Source organism: Pseudoliparis swirei, chromosome 23 (assembly GCF_029220125.1).
Source record: "Pseudoliparis swirei isolate HS2019 ecotype Mariana Trench chromosome 23, NWPU_hadal_v1, whole genome shotgun sequence".
Lineage (NCBI taxonomy): Eukaryota > Metazoa > Chordata > Actinopteri > Perciformes > Liparidae > Pseudoliparis > Pseudoliparis swirei.
In genome coordinates this window covers 16,633,636-16,653,945 of record NC_079410.1, presented here as the reverse complement: position 1 = coordinate 16,653,945, position 20,310 = coordinate 16,633,636, and the positions used below count along the sequence as shown (strand labels likewise).

At 46.8% G+C, this 20,310-nt stretch overlaps 1 protein-coding gene across 1 annotated transcript; it reads left to right on the top strand.

Moving 5' to 3' along the window:
- Positions 1-792: 792 nt before the first annotated feature.
- Positions 793-15,134, top strand: LOC130188793 (C1q-related factor). The gene is made up of 2 exons (XM_056407288.1): positions 793-1,613; positions 13,306-15,134. Exons 1-2 carry the CDS (start codon positions 1,005-1,007, stop codon positions 13,483-13,485), a joined length of 789 nt encoding a protein of 262 aa, XP_056263263.1. The 5' UTR covers positions 793-1,004; the 3' UTR covers positions 13,486-15,134.
- The last annotated feature ends 5,176 nt before the right edge of the window (positions 15,135-20,310 follow it).

Sequence of the window (20,310 nt, the reverse complement as noted above, 5' to 3'; positions counted from 1 at the left end):
TTGCCTTGTGTCTGTGCACATATATGCATGACTCTCCAGAACCCACCTCCAGGAAAAAAAAGAAGAAGAAAAAAGATTGTCTTTCCGCGGCTCCGTCTTTATTTTTAGAGTCTGGATGCTGATGAGGGAGAAAGGAGAAAGCAAGGGAGTGAGAAATGGCATCAAGACTGAGGACAAGGAGGGCGAGCGAGGGGAGAAGAGAAGAGAGGGATGAAAGAAAGGGGAGCGTGTTGGTGAGTCGGTGGTTAAGGAGAGTGGTGGAAAGAAATGCCGTGTGATGAGAGTCCTTCCTCTGAGTGAGCCGGAGAGAGAGAGAGAGAGAGAGAGAGGGGGGGGGACGTAACCACACCAACCTCTCACTCGATGGGGGAGCAGAGGGGAGGGGAGTGTGTGTGTGTGGGGGGGGGGGGGGGCTCCGCTGCTTCTGCCGTATAAAAAGCCAAGCCTGAGAATCCGGCACCACAAACTCACCACACGCACACACACACACACACACACTCACACACACACACCTACACACACAGATCCAGTGGCTGCTCTGTATCTTTCACACTCACCCACTCTCATCCTTTTCTCTCTCTCTCTCCCTCTCTCTCTCCTCTCTCTCTCTCTCTCTCTCTCACTCCACTCCTCTGGGATCTGCATCCTTCTTGCTTCTTCTCACAAGTCAGATTGTGTTTGCTAAGTACGGGCTGAATGTCTCCCTGTGTGTGTTTGGGTTCGCGTTGGTATTTTTGCATGTGTGAGTGACTGCATGCCTACTTTCATGTGACCGAGCGGAACAGTGAGGAGTATCAAGTGCATGTGGGTCTCTGGCTCACCCTCACACACTCGCCGGTCCTCTTGCAGCTCTTCCCGGGATCTCTGGATCCCGATCGACGGTGACAGGCTCTCCACACCAAGCAGTCACCATTTCTGCCCCCGGGAGACCCACGCTGGCAGCGCAGCCCCTTCCCCGACTCAGCATCGGGAGGAAGACCCTGGTGGCGGCTGCCGTCGGGGTTATGCTGGTCCTGGTGCTGGTGGTCCTCATCCCCGTGCTCGTCAGCTCCGTGGGTAACGACGCCAGCCACTATGAGATGCTGGGCACCTGTCGCATGGTGTGTGACCCCTACCTGAACAAAGGCACTCCGGCCAGCAGCACCAGCTCCACCGGGCTCCAGGCGGAGGCGGAGGCGTTGAGCGACCGCAGCAACGTGCTTCCACCCTCCACCTTACTGCAGGGCCCACAGGGGAAGCCTGGCAGGCCAGGCAAGCCCGGACCGCCCGGACCACCGGGAGAACCGGGTCCACCGGGACCATCGGGGCCTCCTGGAGACAGAGGGGATCAGGGTCGGACTGGGATTTTGGGTCTGGGGGGGAACGGAGCTATCAGCACGGCCACCTACAGCACGGTTCCTCGGGTGGCCTTCTACGCGGGGCTTAAGAACCCCCACGAAGGCTACGAGATCCTCAAGTTTGACGACGTGGTCACCAACCTGGGCAACAACTACGATGGCATAGCGGGCAAGTTCATCTGCAGCATACCGGGCACTTACTTCTTCATCTACCATGTGCTGATGAGAGGAGGAGATGGCACCAGCATGTGGGCAGACCTCTGCAAGAACGGCCAGGTTTGTGCTTTAAAAGTTTTTTCTGACTTTCGTTTCCTCTGTGTAAGCATGGCTGACAGCCCGGTGCTCTCCTCCTGGTCCCTCCTGCCTCCTCTGAGGCGTTCTCTCTTGAAAAAAAAAATATATAAAAATCCACACTGTACGGACACCGATCATTCAAAAAATACCAGGGAATAAAAAGTGACATTGTGAGGAAAGCGTGCGCATCCGCCGCGTGCCTCCAAAGCCCAGAGCGCACAGCTTTGGCGCGCCGCGCGCCTGGAGACCGAGATGTGTTGGCTGGCTGCAGCCCGCGTCCCCTCTCCGCGTGATGCGTCCTGACATTGCCGCGTTCCGCGATCCAAAGGACGGTCACAGTCTGAGGGCTGAACGAGGGGAGCGCGCGCCGATTTTGTTGGTCGTTACGCGCTCAAATGTGGAACTTTTGGCCATTCCGCTTTTTCTGAGTATCGATTGATATCTTGAGAAATTGACGGCATTCACTTTAAATGCTTCGTGTAATTTATGAGTGATTCTATTTAATTTATAGTTTTCTTTTTTAGTCAAGCTATTATTATTATTACAATTATTGCTATACAAAAAAAGTGTGTGCACGATGAATGCGTTAATTGTATTACTTTTATCTGATATAAATTTTAGACTATGTGGGTTTTAGTGGCTTAAACCGAGGGTAAATACAGGGAATCTTCGACATTGTGCCAGCTCCTCCGGGTTGTGCTGACTGTCCAGCGCGCTGCGCTCGTGCGTCTTCGCCGTGGTGTTAAATGCATTAAGGTCGTCGACATGATCTATTCTCGGCTTCTTTGATGCATCGTGTTAATGTGGCTCTCGTGTTATGTTGCGCCCCGGAGGTTCTTCTCAGGTCGGTTAATGTGTGGCTTCCGATCAGCCGTCACATCTCTTATCAGACAAAGTTGCTCTGAAATACGTGTTGCCGGTAGAAAAAAAAGATGTTCCGCTGCAGTTGTTGCAGATCTCGTTATATCTTTGTTTCTCTGGATGCAACATGCGTTTCTTTTAGTTTGTGGCCCGGATTATGACAAACGTGAAAAAGGAAAACAAAATTGTGAAAGAATGAAAAAGATGCTGAGATTAAGGAATTCCTGCCACTTAAAAAAACAATAGAAAAGGTTTACGCTATAATACGGTGTTTTACACCTGATCCAGCAAGTACAATATCAATGACATGCTCAAGAAACATGCAGCATTAAAATATGTTATTAAAGCTTTAATTCTGCGTTTATGTATATTATGTGATAAGAAACCAAGAGGAAGTAGAAGTTGAGGCCTATTGCATTTCACACATTGCCATGCTTCTCTAATTTGTACTGCTCAGCTGCACTTTATTTCTTTCCACCATAATCTTTACAGCTAAAGGGTGTGTACACATGGAGATACAGCACTGTGGTGAGACGTGACACCATGAGTGAGATCCTAAGATACAGTGCACAGGAAGCACATCATTTGTTCCTCTTTTCATGAACACTTTGGGATTTCTGATTCACCATAATCAAGTTATTATAAACCCAGAGCTCTGCAGTGAGATGAGATATGTAATAAATGTAAGTTAATATCTGATCCTCCAACTGGCATTTCAAATCATGTCCCAGCAGCCTCTGTGACCTTTTTTCCCATCTGCTGGCTGTGAAATATCTTTGTTTTCTCAAGTTTCTTTATGTATATGCCAAGTTGAATACTTTAAAAAATCACATCAATTAACAGACAGATGATTAGATTAAAGCAGAAATGTGTTGTCGGTCTTACAGTGTAAGTACGTGTGCACACATGGAGATAAATAAAAATAAATAAACAGCTGGCGTCAGCTGTGTAGCTGCAGTCTCACCAAGGCAACCAGAGCCCTCGCCAAGTTCACAGCCGACAAGAAAAGGGGAGTTGCATGCCTTCTATAAATAAAGTCTCACTCAACAGTAATGTTTATGGGTGGGCGTAAAATCGTTGATATAATCGGGGAAGAAGAGCATATGTTCCTATAAAACGCCTTCTGTTCCCGCTCCGTTGTGTTCCCAGGAGGCGGTCGCGGAGGTACTTAAGGTAGACGAACGCGGTGTGCATCTCCAGAGACCCGCGTAATGTTTATAAAGTGGTAACCGCGTCTATTTCTCCGGCTTATGCAGAAACACGGCGTCCGTGTTTATTAGCTCGTGTGCTTGTCTGATGGAGAAGGCCCCCGAGCCTCCGTCTGCGTAAGTGACTGTGAATGGTTATAAATGTTGGGGCCAACTTACGATACATCATTGATGAAGTGCCGAGAGTCAAAGTGAAGCTCCTGCAGTCACACTGGTGCTTTCCTCAGCTCATTAAGGCTGCAGGAAACGCCACACTGTGGGTCGGGACAGGGGAGACGAGGGAATTGGAGACAATACTGGTATTTTATCATCTTTTGGCTTCAGTGAAGCGGCGGGTTTTCAGGCCCTGCACTGCTGTTTCCTTCCAGCGTGTGCTCCTCCCACTCAAGGGGCTCTTAAAAACCTGCGTCTCCCATCAGCATCCATAGGTTACTTTGTTTCCTCTCCTCCTCTTCCAGAGTTCCACACGTGAATCCCAGCACTGTCCTCAACACGTTGACACTTTTCAAGCTATGGACCAAAAAGTGAGCTTCCTGGTAGACAAACAAAAAAGCTAATCTATTTCCAGCTTTTCACTTTGTCACACACGCTTTCACTCTTTTGGCTTCTTCGACCCCCGCACTCTCTCACTCCAGTGCCATATTTCCGACCAATCCGAAAACCTCTCCAGTAAATCAATGCTTTGTGTCGGACACGTCGCTGGAGACAAGTTGAATAGATGCTGTAGCAGGGTGGGGTGTGTGTGTGTGTGTGGGGGGGGGGGGGGTTAGAGGACAGACAAGGCATCTTTATTGTGCTATTGTGCCATCAAGTCTATGTAATTGTAATTTTGAAAAGCTTGAATCAGATCCAGGACGTGTTTGCACTTCTCTCCATTCCCTTCTTAATATTGTTATTAATCCACGAGAAACCGTTTCAGAGTTAATTAAAAGCAATGACTTCAGCGTCGGCCTCTCAAGAGGACCATAGTGAATAATCACTGTCTCCTCCTTTAATAAGCTTCAACGTCCTTCGTGCACACGGCTCATTCTCAGCAATTACCGCTGCGGTCTCCACCTCACACACACACACACACACACACACACACACACACATGCATGCAGAGCCCCTCCCCCCTCCCCTTTCACCACACCCTCCTAACCCAATGCCTCAACCCACATCCCGACTGTGCACTGCCCTCCATCTCTCCTCTATGTCAGGTCTGCAGACACTCACTTATTCAAATGGAGCATAACGTTTTTTATCTTAAAAAGGAAAAAACTTCTTTAAAAAAAAGCAGCACATCAGAATCCAGATTGCGTCATCGCAGAATCGATTTGTGAACACACACAATGACATGAATATTCTCCACTGCCTTCAGTGATGCATTGCTTTGCAACATAATAAGTTAAGGCGTACCATCCTCTTCTTACATTTTGTTTTTGGACTCAAAAAAGAGAGAAGCAATGCTGTTTTTAAAATTTTTTTTTTACCTTTTCACGTGCCAATTCCTTCTCACACCCCTCGGCCCATCATCGACACTCACTGGGGGGGGTGGGGGAATAATACTGTTCATCCCTCATCCAGGTGAAACCGGCGCATTGTGTTTAGCGTGTGTCGTCAATCAGGAACAGAAAAGCAGGAACAGAGCCACCTGGACGAGGCCGGCTCTGTTTGCTTTGCTTCTGAACTCTAATGAAAGCTGTGAATATAACATTCAACAGCTTGTCACTCAAAAAGGGGGCGGGGGTCTTTATTGATTCGGAGGTGTTTTGCCATTATCCGTCCGAGCGAGGACGCACACGTACAGCAACACTTGGACTTGATTGATTTTAACATTCCGGTAATGTTCAGACCTGCTACTCTTCACCGTGGCACTGAGAGGCCTCTGTGTGTCGGCCCGCTGCAACAGAGAGACTCTGTCTGGAAGAGACAGCCGGGGTTTGGGAGAGCCACCCTCAGTCCCTCAGCCTCTTTGTATTGATCCCCGTTTGTGTACGTGTGTGTGCGTCTCTCTTTCCTTCTTCGGACAGACCCATTCCTTTCTGTGTGATGTACACTGTGGCATATCCTATAATCAGCCCGAGAGGTAGTGGAGGCGGACCTTTGGCCTTGATCTGCGGTGTAATTGGACATTGGATTTGACACTCCGCCGAGTGGAACATTAGAGCTGGTCTAATTAGGTGCGAGGGCTATCAAATGAAGATTGGCCCATGTTGTTAGGAAATACCACACAGATTGGAAATGTCAAGATGACACGGGCTGTCATCTGCAGGAACGGTCAAGAAAAAAATCATTTATTGGTGACGTTTCCAAACTGAGCTCCACAGATAGAGAGACATGAGTGCACACGGTCACCGCCCTGGCATCTCAGCTTATAGCTCATGAAATATACTGCAGCTATAATGTCTTGTGTATTCGCGAGAGCAGAAACATACGGTCTAAAATAAGCTGCGGATCGTCTCCTGTGGCCGACTGACTGAAGGATGCTATGGTGTTGACTCACAAGAGTTCTTCATTATAATGAGGTCCATAAGGGAGATGGACAAGTGCCCCTGGCCCTCTTATGCAAACATCTCTCTCTCTCCGTCTCTCCCCACGCCCCTGACATTTAGCCGTCCCCCTCGAATTCAGTCTTCAGTGACACCCACAATTATCCCACAATCCTCTCCGTATTCACGGGAAAGCAGCAAGTCAATGGCTTCAAATGACCCACAGTCTGCAACATAAATCAATGTGTTTAACACCTGCTACACCTCCCCTTAAAATGACAAAGAAAAAAGAAGCGGGTGAGACAGTAAGAGAGGATGAATCGGCTACTGTATGAAAAATGCATGTGATAGCAAAGCTGACAGTTTGCCTCACATCCAACACTTGTACAGAATCTCTCTTCTCCTCATTTTAAAGGAGTCTCTTTTTTTTCGTTTAAGAAGAAAGGGAAAATCTCAGTGCCTCAGGGTTACTAGGAAGCACACTGGAAGAAAAACAGGCTTAGTGTGAACAAAGGTTGAACATTTTGCTCTAAAAGTCTCTTTTCAGACAATGCCGGGAGCAGTGATTGTGGTCTCGGGTGTTGGGGGGCCGGAGGCACCCAGCGCTGTGTATCTCAGTAATTAACTGATCGTGATGAGTCAGACACAACAGAGAAAAGAGGCTGGATTGCAGGTCAAAGTTCCCCCCACCACTGTTCCCTCTGACAAGCCTCAGTGGATCTTTCCAGAGGAGCTGTCTTGACTCCTTCTTTGTCGCCCCCGCTGATACGATTGCCCAACCTCTGGATGCGTTCTACAGTATTTGGATTGAATATTGGTGAGGAGCTGATGCCTGATACCAGATTCCCCGTTCAGTGTTAGAGTCATCGAATCCATAAACGGCGAGAAGTTTGTGCTGCAAAGTCCTTCTGCTTCAAAGGAGGCTGAGCAGGTAGAAAATGAACAGCTGGTGAAATTAATTCAGGAAGCCTTTCCCTTCTCTCGTCTGACAGATGGTAAATCTCCTCTTACCATTTCATTCCTCTTATCATGTTTTCACATTAAGTTCCGCCGAAAAATACACCGGCAACGCGAGGGAGAACTGCCTCTTTCTGACAAAAATTCTCTCACAAACCCCATTGTAGTTTCCTGTTCTCATTAGCTCTGTAAAATCGCATCTCGTGTGTGTGTGTGTGTGTGTGTGTGTGTAATCTTGGACGAGGCTCAATGGCGCTGACAAGCTATCTAAGCTGCTATTAGGCATGCAGTTCACGGCAGGAATGTTCAAACACAATTAGACGTCAGTACACTTTGATTTAAAGAGGACCAATAGACCCGTTGATCCAAAATGGAGGCTCAACATCAAGTCAACAAATCCCTGTCAGCGAGACATGTCCTTGTCACGCCGACAAAGCCTCTTGTAAGACGTCCCAGTGGGACGCTACTCGCTCCTCCTGCACCAGACACAACAAATACAACTTTAAATTGTCATGGACAGCACGCTAAAGAGGGTCTGAAGCAGAAGCCCCCTGCAGCTGCATGGGGGGGGGGTGGGGATAATGTGAAAGGCCTTTGCGATAAATTCATCTCAGTTTCCTGACATAAACGCCTGCATTACTGCTAACTGCGATGTTCATCTTCACCGCTACTGTATACAGTCCTCACGATAAGAGAATCCACACTTTTCCCAGCACGCATTATCTATGAAGCCCAAGCACAGCCTTGAATAGTTCCGTGTCTCCACTCGGAATATTATTCAATCAAAGCCATCATGTTGACGAAATGACAGATACGAACACGCCAGAGGGAAAACAGCATCGCCTGACACCCCATTCGCCGTGGCTGGAGCCGGCGCTCGCTGCCTCATGCTTTGTTTTGCCTTGTCAAATGTCCTCTGCAGATTCAAGGTCACGCTCCTCTCGCTGCCGTAGCCTGAACCTCACATCCCTCAGTTCTTAGTGTGCAGCGAAAACACAGCTCCAATAGGAGCTCCATGATCATTATTTCTAAAATAGTGAGGCTTTATTCATGCGCGCTGATCATTGAAAGCAAACAAAGGAGGCCCAGACTAGGCAGTTAGTCTCAGAAGAGGGTGAGAAACCATTAGTGCAAAGAAACAAAACAAGACGGAAATATCATTGTGGAAGAACTGGAAGGATTCCAGGGAAGTTTGCTTTCATCAGGGCGTTGTTGCTCATTCTGAAGGGAAATGTTGTATTGACATTGTCCTCTTCTCCACAAAAAGAAGAGAAAAAACACACAAATCATGTGCAGAAAGATGCCTTAGAGAGCAAATGAAGAGGATAATGTAAAGGTATGACACAGCTGTGACATTGCCAGAGGTTCCCAGGTCCATGTGTGAACACCTGGTAAGCACATATTTTGAAAAAAGTTTCATTAAAATCCCAACTGACAAATCCTCCCGAGCCTTCGCCAGCCGCTCCCGAGCCAACGGCGCTAACCCTCTCATAGGATGCTGTTGACTTTGCACGCTCGGGGAGCATCAAATCATATTAATATGCTCTGGACGCCGGCATCTCAGAATCAGAACAGGAGGCTTTGTTTGCACATCGATATGAGCTGCGCTAGATTTAATCAATAGGATAAACAATAAAAAAGAACAATATTCCATATATTACTCCATCTTAAAACCTCTCCTCGGAATTAAATTATTTCTATTAGCCGGTACGAACGTGACTTTCACCTTCGATGGCATGTTCAAAAGCTTCAGACATGCTCCAGAACTCTTTTGAGGGCTTTCAAGTCTGGATGATGGTCTTTGGCACTGAAATGTTGCTGTATATTAATTAATCTCCCAGTGTCTCTCTTTCAATCCACCAGGGTCACACTGGAGGTTTTGTAAAGCGCCGCCATTGCTCATTTCACCTTCCGTGACAGCATTGAATTTTTATTTTTCAAATCATGAACAGAAAGCCTGTCGAGATGGCTGAAGGAGAGTCGACCTCGCTCCTCTCCGCTTCACAGCGCGATGCGGCGAGCTGAACAAGGCAAAGAACACAGTTCTCTCTCTGAAAAACATTTTGAGAACGCCTGACAGTCCACAAGTAAATCTAGCGAAAATATATATTTTTTTACGACTAAAAGAATAATCATTTGAAGGCTGTATTTCTAAGCGAAAGGTATATTTCTATTACGGTGGGAAAAGTTTGAGGAAAATGTTGCTGTATTCAATGTTGAGCCGTATGAACGTTAATATTGCCGATGAATAGTTGTTCTCCTCAACACTGTGGCAGCACTCACACTGATGATTTATGGGGAGCAGAGCGGCGGTAAGATGAGATGTTCTGTAACACAATGTTACCAACGGACTGCAGCACTGGGAGGAGTCACAGTACGGCGCCTTACCACTCCAATGCTTCTCATAGTGCGGTGCAGGAAAGGCTCACTCCGGCCTCTGGTGTCTGTTTGTCGTTGGGCCGCTCAGGGAAACAGTCCTTAAGACTCTCACATGCTTCTCTTGAGAAATGGTCTGCTTTCCGGAGCAGACTTTTATACATTGTACCAGCTTGCAAGTAAATGGAGGGAATATTGATGGATCACGGAGGTCTGGATCGTGGTCCGTGCCTCCTACCAACTATTCATACACTCTATCATATTCCTTGAATGTGTTGTAACTTTGTCATGATTCCTTCTGGTCACATGACATCTATTCTTGTCCATCCTGGAGAGGGATGCTCCTCTGTTGCTCTCCTGAAGGTTTCATCCCTTTTTTAACCCGTGACATGTTTTTTTCTCTTTCTTGGGAGTTTTTCCTGATCCGATGTGAGGTCAAAGGTCAGGGATGCCGTATGCGTACAGATTGTAAAGCCACCTGAGGCAAATTAGTAATTTGTGATAATGGACTATACAAAATAAACTGAATTGAATTGAATATTTCGCCGTGGTGTGGCACATGCTGTAACAGAAAGGACTGAGACACAAATAGAGAGTTTGGTACGGTTTTGGAAAATAATCATTTACATTTGTATTTCCACTAGTCTCGAAGAAAAAACTCAAACTCTTAAAAGTGACCAGTGCGTGAAAAACAATTGTGTTTGCCTGTCGTGTCTTTCCCTAAATGAAACTGAGCTTGACAGAATCCATACAAAAAATACTTAACACACTGAAGGACTAGGAGTAGAGTTAAAACCAGACAATAATAATAAAAAAATGAACAAACAAACTTCCGATAGAAACTCTTGAAAATACAGAAATAAATCTTCAAATAATTGATTAGACAAAAAACAAATAATGTATTTATTTTTAATATATCTGTTCCAGGCTCCCCGTTAGGTTTGGCAACGACGAGACTCCATGCAGTAGATCTGTGTCGTGTCAGTAGCTACGCCTATTGTGTGCTTCTTTAATAGGCCGATTGATTATCGGCCTTCCTCGATGCCGCCTGTTGGGTCAGCGCGTCGACCGCCGCTCGAAAAGCAAAAGAAGCATCCACGAAGGACTTCAGAGTCCCGATAATGAGCCACAAGAAAATACATCAAATGCACGGAAACTATTGATTTTGATTCAACCTTACTGACCATGCTAAGTGACTAATTGGCTTATTTAAACAATGGGTACTCGAACTCATGTACAGTGCTTTCTCTTTTCATCTCCAGAAAAAATAAAGATTTTTTTTTGTACGATTCTATTTAAGTAACTTCGGATGCACTTCCCCCCGTGAGCCGTTGTTTAATAGCACTGACATTCAGCACAGAGTGGAAGCATTTGGAGAGCGGCCCACTTAGGTGAACGTGAACGTTTTCACTCAGCATCTATAATGAGAGGACCGTTTAGGAATTACTACCCTTTTTATGGCCAATTTTTACACGTCAAAGTTACCTGGCAGATTAACATGATTGTAAATGAAGCCAATGTTTAGTTCTGAACCCTCCATTACAGTCCATCACTATCAGCAGTTTATGAGCCGTAGAAACCCACAAGCCAGGAGAGGCTCTGCCTGCACTGCCGACACATTGACTTCCTGCTTGTTTTGGGGGCTTTTTGCCTTCAGCCTGGTCTTTGATGCTTCAGTATACTGTAAACTGGACTAAGATGAAGTTGATAAAAAAGAAACACTGGCTATAAAACCCCCTTGGTGTCTGAATATTACGGCTCGTCCTCCAGCAGCATGTCCAATATGTAATGGTGAATGGACTTATACTTGAATAGTGCATTCTCATCTTCTGACCACAGAAAGAGTTTTACAACTACACGTCGTTCACCTCATCCACCGATGGCACAGTCTACGGGACATGGCCCGGAGGAGCTGGGGATGAACCGCCGATCATCTGATTGAATGCATGTCTGTGTACGCGTTGGAAAAAGGAGTGGATGGAATAAAAAAAGATGATATCGCTGGTTCTGCTGATCATCAATCATTCCCAGTATTCTTTGTGTCGGTGCAGAATAAGGTTTACGTACCAGACGCCCTCTTTCCCCCGGCCATGTCCTCTTTTTGAGACCTAAAAAATGCGTCCGGCAGGGATTCCAAAAACGTCCGGGATTTTGCTTCGTCGGATATTTGTGTTTCTCTGGGTCTTTCACAAACTAGTTATTACGCCTTTACAAGTTTTGGAAATGGTATCTCCCTTGCGTTCCACCTTCTTGCGCGAGCTCTGACTGTAGAGAGAGCAGTCATTGGTCGCCCGATCTCAGTGTTGCCAGATACACGATAATTATCCTCCAAATACGACCATTTTGAGCCTTTGGTACGATACTTCACCATCTCCAATCTGGCAACACGGAGCACCTTGCCGCCTCCGCTACCCCGCCTCCCCCCCGACGAAGTGTCCTCTTTTTCACAAACTCAAATCTGGTCACCTTAGTTTACGTGTGCGACTGTTGTGGAGGATCATAGTTAACTTGGCATCAGCAGACAACGGCGCACACCGTGTGCCGGATCCAGGCCTTGACCTTCATTGTTAGTGCAGCTGTTTTCCACGGACTCACACTCCTCCCATTGTCTGCTCATTGTATTCCGCAAAAAGAAGAAGACAACCAGTTCTTAAAAGATGCCTCTTGAGCAACACTATTTTGTATTGTATATAATATGTACAATTAGTCTCTCTTTCACACACAAACACACACACACACACACACACACACGCTGGAAAACACAGCCGTTGTTTCGCAGCTACTTTCCTCCCCAGAGAGAGAGAACACGTTCATGGTGAAGGTCTAAATTCACCGGGACAGGTTATTTAGAAAGCGCTCCAAAATCTCAGATAAGGCAGAATAGACACACACACACACACACACATACACACACACACCCCAGCACACACACCCATATACACACATGAATGGTCCAGAAATCAAACAGAGATTTCAAAAAAAATTCTCTACATCCAAACTCCTTCCAAATAGCCTTGTTACGCCTCACTATACAACTTTAAATGTGTCTTCTTATGTTTCTTTAATACAATGTTTTTGTCTCTTCCACCACAAAGCCAGCAGCCTTGTTGTTGTTGTTGTTCCTGAGGCGTTCTCCTCCGGTGGACCTCTTGTTCCGAGGTCGAGTGTTAGGTGTTGCGTGGAAGGCTTGATTGAACCCATAAATCTGCTTGACAGAAAGGCCTGAGGTTGGCCTGACCCTCCGGTTGGACCTGTAGGTTTAATATCTATATGAAGAACTACTTGTGCCACTGTGTCCAGTTACTCATATCACTTCGAAATGAAAAACCGTTGGACTTTTTGGATTTCAAAAGATTTTGTTCTCTTTCTCTCTCAAGACTGTGACTCTCTCGTGGTGCAGCAGCAGACCATTCATGTTGGTCTCATTTGTTTGCAAGTCAATTATCAGAATATCTAATAACCGTAATACAAATGTGGTGATCTTTGCGCCATGGAAGACTAGCTTTTGGTGCACAGCTGACATTTTTGGAAGGATTTTATTGACGTGAAATGTTCCTAGTTTTCTCATAAACTCAAAAAAATCGATACAAAATAAAAACTCTAGCGCTTCTTTTTCCGGACAGTACGTGTATTTCTCTCCCAAAAAAATGCAGATGATTTTCTAGAAGATTGTGAAGCCTTAGTAGTTCTGTATATGCAGTCTGTCCGTGTGTGTTTGGGAGGAGGACAACCCATGGTGGTGTCTTGCGTGTGCTGTCGCTAACAACCCCCTCTTCCTCTTTCTCCCCCGTGTTCGCCCAGGTTCGTGCCAGCGCCATCGCCCAGGACGCCGACCAGAACTACGACTACGCCTCCAACAGCGTCATCCTCCATCTGGAAGCGGGCGACGAGATATACATCAAACTGGATGGAGGCAAAGCCCACGGAGGGAACAACAACAAGTACAGCACCTTCTCCGGCTTCATCCTCTACGCCGACTGAGAGCAAACAGACACAGAGACAGTCAGACGGGAAGAGATTGAGTGAAAAAAGGAGTTGGGGGGGTGGGGTGGGGGATTGGTTGAGTGTGTGTTAAGAGCTGGAATGCTTTCTAGTTTTCCCAATTCTCTCCATCATCATGGACACCTCTGCTTCGTATTCATCAGCCAAGACGTCCAGGCTCTGTAGCCGAGTCTGGATGCAAAGCTCCCGAGGACACGCTGAGTGGGGGGCCGGGGCGGGAGGAGTGGGACGTGGGGTGGAGTCGGGCCTTTTTTCTTCTTCTTCTTCTACACCCCTCGCCACAAGCTCCTTCGCTTTCAGCGTCTCTCCTCTTCAGACCTGCTCCATTGCACAGAATTATCGACGACAACGACGAAAACCCTGCAAAAAAAAGTGGACGACCTCACCTCTTCTCTCCACAAGCGGACTCGATTGACTCAAACTCGTAGTGTTGTTACGTGCAATTTTCCTTAGAGTGTATTTTTACTTTATAGACATGCATAATAATCTACAAAAAAAAGGAGATACAAAATAATAATAGCTAAATAATATATTTGTCCCTTGTGAAGATTTCCTGTTTGACTGAGACAGTGGATTTGTGAGATGTTATTTGTGATGCAGCTCAGACATCGAACAGCTGGGAAAGAAATATTTAGGGCTGTCAGTGTTTGGTGGCAGTGGGTGATTTTCTTCATGGCTGGGTACGGCACGGTAACTATATAATGTTTATGTGGAGAATAACAACACATTCTGCACTGTTCCTCCCAATGTATCGGTGAAGGGAAGCATCTCATTATGACAATATCCTTACCACTAACCACGTCAACACTGTTCGCGTGCATACACACACACACAGACAGACACACACACACACACACAGACACACGCATGCACACAATGATGTCCCGCTGCTGTTCAGATTAAAACGTTAAAATGGTCTCCTCAATATGCTACTTTCATGGAGGTGCTCTACCGGCCATGTGCTGAAGCAACATCTTCACCTAGTCGAAGAGCTCCTTCTTCTTCTGTGATGAACAAAAAAACGAAGAAAAAAAGTTGAGGGCGAGGGGGGAGAAAGTCACCGAGACAGAGAGAGAGTGAGAGAGAGAGAGACTCAGAAGAGAGTGAGATGGTGGGGAGGTGGAGGGGGCGTTCAAGCACAGTAACAGTGAGTGGGCGAGTTTTCTGTTTCCGTGTGACTGAGCTTCACCGGATTTCATCCATTCATTAGCTACTCACTGACACACATGCATTATGGTAATATTTACTCAACATGGCGGCCTGACAGCTTGCTTGAGAATGAAACTGATTGGTTGAGTGACTTGGTCAATCATGACTGCACATGTGTGTTTGTGTGCGTGTGTGTGTGCGTGTATGTGTGCATGTTTGGGTACGTTTGTGTAAACCAGTGAGCGTGTGCATTCTAGCATGTGCCGTGTGCCATCGTTCTTGAGTTATTCCGTGCTACAGCCAATGAAAGATATTTTCCTCAGCAGCCAATGAGATTGTGCTCTGCAGGGTGGGGAGCCGCTACAGATATATGATGAGAAGAACAAACAGCTTGTAAATGAAATCTATGACATGTTTGTCGATCTTATCTTTTGGAATTGTTGAATACATTTAAATAATAAATGGGATTTTTTGAGTGACTTGTCTCACGAGAATTCTTGTATCCCAAATACGCTAATTAAGGGAAAGCGATCTGTAAAGGATCTCATTTGCTCCGAGAGACTAACCAACTACAGTGCAAATAACACGACTGACAATGTGTTTCTCGCTCTGTTTAAATTGAGAATTTTGTGCAAACATTTTTTTTAAAGAAGATTTATCTGCAACTCCCTCATCTCTCTTTTCGCTCCAAAAACGAAAGCATATTTAGGGAGATGGGTGTCGCGGGAGAGATGTCTGTGTTTATGCTCCTAAAGAGATCCTGCGGAGCTTCTCTCCATCTGTAAAGGTGCGCCCGGAGATAAAGACCCTCCGACTTTAGCAACAACCCACAGTCGAGTAAAATGCTGTTCTTGAATGCTGATGAGTCCTTGAGGAAAAGCCGGCTATTCCTCAATCGGCAATCACCGCGGCCTTTCCCAGATTCTCATCAACAGAGGCGCGAGGTAAGTGTGGACGGAGGAGAAAAGACAGGAGGGGACGAAAGATTGAGCGAGATAGAAGAGAAGCGGAATATGCTTTGACAAAGACAGATGGAGACACGAGAGAAAGAGTAGGCCACAGAGAGAAGTAATGGGGAAGGGATAGATAGATAGGCAGGGAGAGGGTAAAGAGAAGAAATAAGGAAGACAGACAGAAGGGGGGGGGGGGCTGGATTGTTTTCAGGGTGGAGTGATTCCCTGTCGGGGCTGTGTGAGGTGTCAGGAGAGATTAGCCAGCGGGAAGCTAGAGGAGAAAGCTTGAGCTAGCTTGGATTGGACGAGTGTCAAGAACCGGACATTCTTCAGATCTGGCAGGAATGGGATGTGACACCGGCTGCGGTGCTGGGCGGCACTACTTTGCCATTAAGGGAGCCAGTCACCCCTCTCTGTATCATTTCATCCATTTCCCTCCAGCACATAACAAGCTAATGCACAGTGGTGGGAATGAGAACGTCCTGTTTGATGGCACTAAATCGTTTCCACGGTCATTTTGAAGACGTTGTGACTAAAAAACACAGGACCCGTCGGCCAAAGAGAAGTTTCCACCGGCTGCGTTTTAGTGTTTGACATCAGGTCAGATTGTGTCTGCAACGTTCTGCTTGACAGACGGGGGGGGAGTGGCCGCTCCTCGACACAAATGGACTTGAAGCTGTCGGAGCGTCTCGTAAAGGCAGAAGGGGAAAGAAGTGAAGGGGCAAAAGGAAACTTGATTTCCTGTTCATGTTCTTCTTTTGATCCAAAAAAAACAATGAGAAAAAGAAAAAAAGGGCCCAGGCAACATGGAAGAAGAAAGTGTGTCTGGCATTGTCACGGCTCAACTCTCAGAATGAAGAAAAATAGAGTGTGCGTGCCAAAAAACAACCAGAATCCATGACTCTGGAGTGTGTGCAGGGAGGAGATGTCTATTGGACTGAATGCTGACCCAGTCTCAGGCTACACATAGTTCACAAGTTACATTTTAATGCACTACAATGCTTCTCTTGTCAGTATATAGCTCCTTTCACATTGCACACACAGACCCACTAACACCCACCAACATCTGCCGTTGGTCTCCAGTGGGAAAGGTTACAATTGGCATTTATTTCCCGAGACAAATGGCTCTGCAGCGTTCACGGTTATTTATCTACTCCGGCTCCGATGATAATGGAAGTGAGACACCCGGGTGGAAAAGCTATCGCTGGCCCCTTTTACGGCACGTTGAACTGAAAGTATAACATGTCAAATCAACAGGGATTGGGAAAATATATTGTCATTTATTAAAGTTAGAAACATACAATCCATGAGCTCTCCTCAAAGCCACCAAACTCAGAAAACCATGATTTCACATCTGGATATTGTTGTCACCTGCAGATCCTCACGGGTCCAGGTGTATCCACACCTTTCATTCATACCGCAAAATGGCAATTTAGTTTCCAAAATCTCAATTTTCTGCTCAATATTTTCGGTGTAATTATCGCACCGCATGTCCTGTTTGTAATGTTTAATCAAGTGAGGTGTGAGATTAAATCCTCTGAATTCTGCTCTCTCATTTGTTACGCTGATTAAATCAAGGTGTTGATTAATGTGATCTTGATGGTTATATTTAAATGTATGAAGCGTCTTTAACGCCCAGGTTTCAACCTTCTGTTAAAGACGTCCGTGTTGGCAGAAAATGTTTGGCAGCAAATTTTAAAAAAAAGTCCATCTACGTTGACGACTTCATTATTCGGACTCTCGAGCGCCATCTTCTTCTTTCTATGTTCAAGTCTGACCTTTTTCCTTCTCACCTTTTCTCTATTCCCCCGATGTTCTCTTCTTTAACCTGGTACGACAAACACAAAGGTGAGGGGAGCAGACAGCTGTGAGCAGACCGGCCTGCTGCTGCCGCCCCACAGCCTCTCCAGTATGAACAACCACAAGCACACACGGATACGCACACACACCTCCGCACACACACCTCCGCGTGATAGTGCGCTCGCACATTAACGGTGTCAACCTCGCTCTGTTTGCTCCCGCGATCGCACATTATTCCTTTTGTCAGTTCGGGTTGCGTCTGAGAAACGGGGCCTTTTTTTCCCCCCCAGTTGTCCCTAGATGTTCTGAAGCTGCCAGGCCAGGTGTACTCTGCAGTCACTCCCCAAAAACTCCTATTAGCGTGACCCCGTGACCTCCACCTCCGCCGCTCCACTGCCTTCTATGCACCTGTTTCACGCTGCATCGACGTGGTCCTGGCCACAACAGGATGGGCAAGTTAACTCACAGAACTTCAGGACACATCTGACCTCCACACTGTTGTTTCCTTCTCTTGCCCTCTTCACCTCGCCCTGTGTACCTTCAGTCTTTGGGAACGCGTGGCCGCGGCTGGCGTTGGCCCCGACGCGCCGCAGGCAGAAACCGACGGGATGCGACGCGGTAAATGTTTCTCGTGTTCTCCGTCTCCTCCTGCACACCCCCCCAAAGAAGAACAAACTACTAATAGGGCTAAAAAACGGACCCACTTTAAATAAAGATCAAACCATTTCTTGGCTGTGAGGCGGCGCTTGCTAATAATAATGGAATTCAATTATGTAGCCAAGACAAACAAACATCTTTGTCGTCAAACAGAAGCCCAACGTGTAAACGCTTGTGCAGCATGAGGCCCACAAATATGTTTAAAAAAAAACTATTTTGTTTTTGATTCCGTCGTAGGTGCTGCAGTGAGTTATTCTCTCGTTTTAATTAATCTAGATTCATACCATCATCTGAAACAACGACCATGATTCTTTTCGCATGTAACATGGGAAAATAAACTGCTTCAAATCTGAAGAAACAACAGCGATGTACGAGATGGAAAGAGTTGAGGACACTGCCTACAGAATGCCTGGTGGAGGCATTCGTAATGGGCAACTTGCAGATATGGAAGTATTAGTTTTCTCCATCTGCAAAATGACCTTATTGGTTCGAATCGTGCGAGGCGGTAAGTTCACACCATGTGACTCTAATTGCAGCAAATCGTTGCGTGCGCACGTGTGCGCTGCGTGCGTGAGCGGACATCAGACATAGCTGCAGGACCCTCGGCGCTACGTCGAGGTGGATAAGGTCAGAACTGCAGAAGCTAGATGTCAAAGAGGAGATATTACCCTCCGCATTACTCCCACACACCCAGGATGCGCCGTTACATGGTGTGTTTCAGACATTAGCTTGCAGAAAGTATAATTATTAACAAGTGAGAGAAGTATTTCTCTTAGCCGGTACATTAAGATATCGTGACTAACGCACAGAACCTCTCTCCAGGACGTCTGACGGCGCGACATGGGAAACACGTAATCGTGCCAAACTTCTGAGGAAACACAAAAGCCGACAGATTTCTTGAATAACTTGGAGCAGTTGGACTGAGTAATAACCACCCAAATTTAGCTGGCTTTGCTCTCTCCTGCTGCTTTCTGATGGATGTGTGGCATGCTAGTCACGCCGCCTTGTGTCACCTGTGCCGCGCTCGCTCCGGGCAGCGAGACAGGCAAAGAGCCATGGGAGGTCTTGGGGGAGGCCGGAGAGACATCTGTGATTAACACATACAGACACGTGTCATGGTGGACGCTCACACACAACCTGCTACCCGACCAGCGGGAGGATTCGACGAAAGAAATGCGGCGAGGAGCGCGAAGAGATTGGGGGTGAAGATGACCTTTCAGGCTCAAGTGAAAAAAGGCGTTTGCACGAGCGGCGTCTCGTTATCAGGCGTGCGGAGCTACGTGCAGCTCACACCTCCCCTTCGCCCGCGAGCTGGAAGCGATCAGTCGTCTGTGGTGTCTGCTCTGGAGACGCGCCAATTAAAGGTGGTGGGGGGAGGGGGGAGGGGGGGGGGGGGTCTGGCATGACAATTTCATTATTATTTTGGTATACCACGTTTAAATTAAACACAGTCCTCTCTCTCTCTCTCTCCCTCACTCTCTCTCCCTCTCTCTCTCCTCTCTCTCTCTCTCCCTCTCTCTGTATCCCTCTCTCTCTCTCTCCCTCCCTCTCTCTCTCTCCCTCACACTCTCTCTCCCTCTCTCTCCCTCACTCTCTCTCCCTCTCTCTCCCTCTCTCTCTCTCTCCCTCATTCTCTCTCCCTCACACTCTCTCTCCCTCTCTCTCCCTCTCTCCCCTCTCTCTCTCCCTCTCTCTTTCTCTCTCCCCCTCTCCCTCTCACTCTCTCTCTCTCTCCCCCCCTCTCTCTCTCTCAACGAGCTAATTATCTGGGGAAGTGTCGACAAGAAGAAAAACAAGGAGTCCGATGAGCACACAGGTTTTAGAGAAGCTCCATTTCGGAGAGAAAACAAAGGTGAACGGTGAAAGTATTGGCCAACAATGTCTGTCGTAAACATCCGTAAATCACCAACATTTTATTGACCTCCGAATACCTCGATATGGAGACTCTGGCTTGTTTGCCACCAGTCGTGATCATCTATAGGAACAGACCAATATAAATAAAATAGAAGCTGTTCCTCCGAGATGACGTCTCCTTAACCGAATGCATTGAACCAATGATTGCCATAAGAAATCCTTTCAGATAAACAGGCGATGCAATGAGTTCTTGCAAGCAAGGTGACGAAGACCACGGGGGAGGGAGGAAGAAGAACTAAACCAACAGCATTATCCCCCACACCTGTACCCGGAGCACAACTTCCAATCCTCATGCAAACTTGAGTCTTTAAGAGGACGCTTTGAGGAGTCT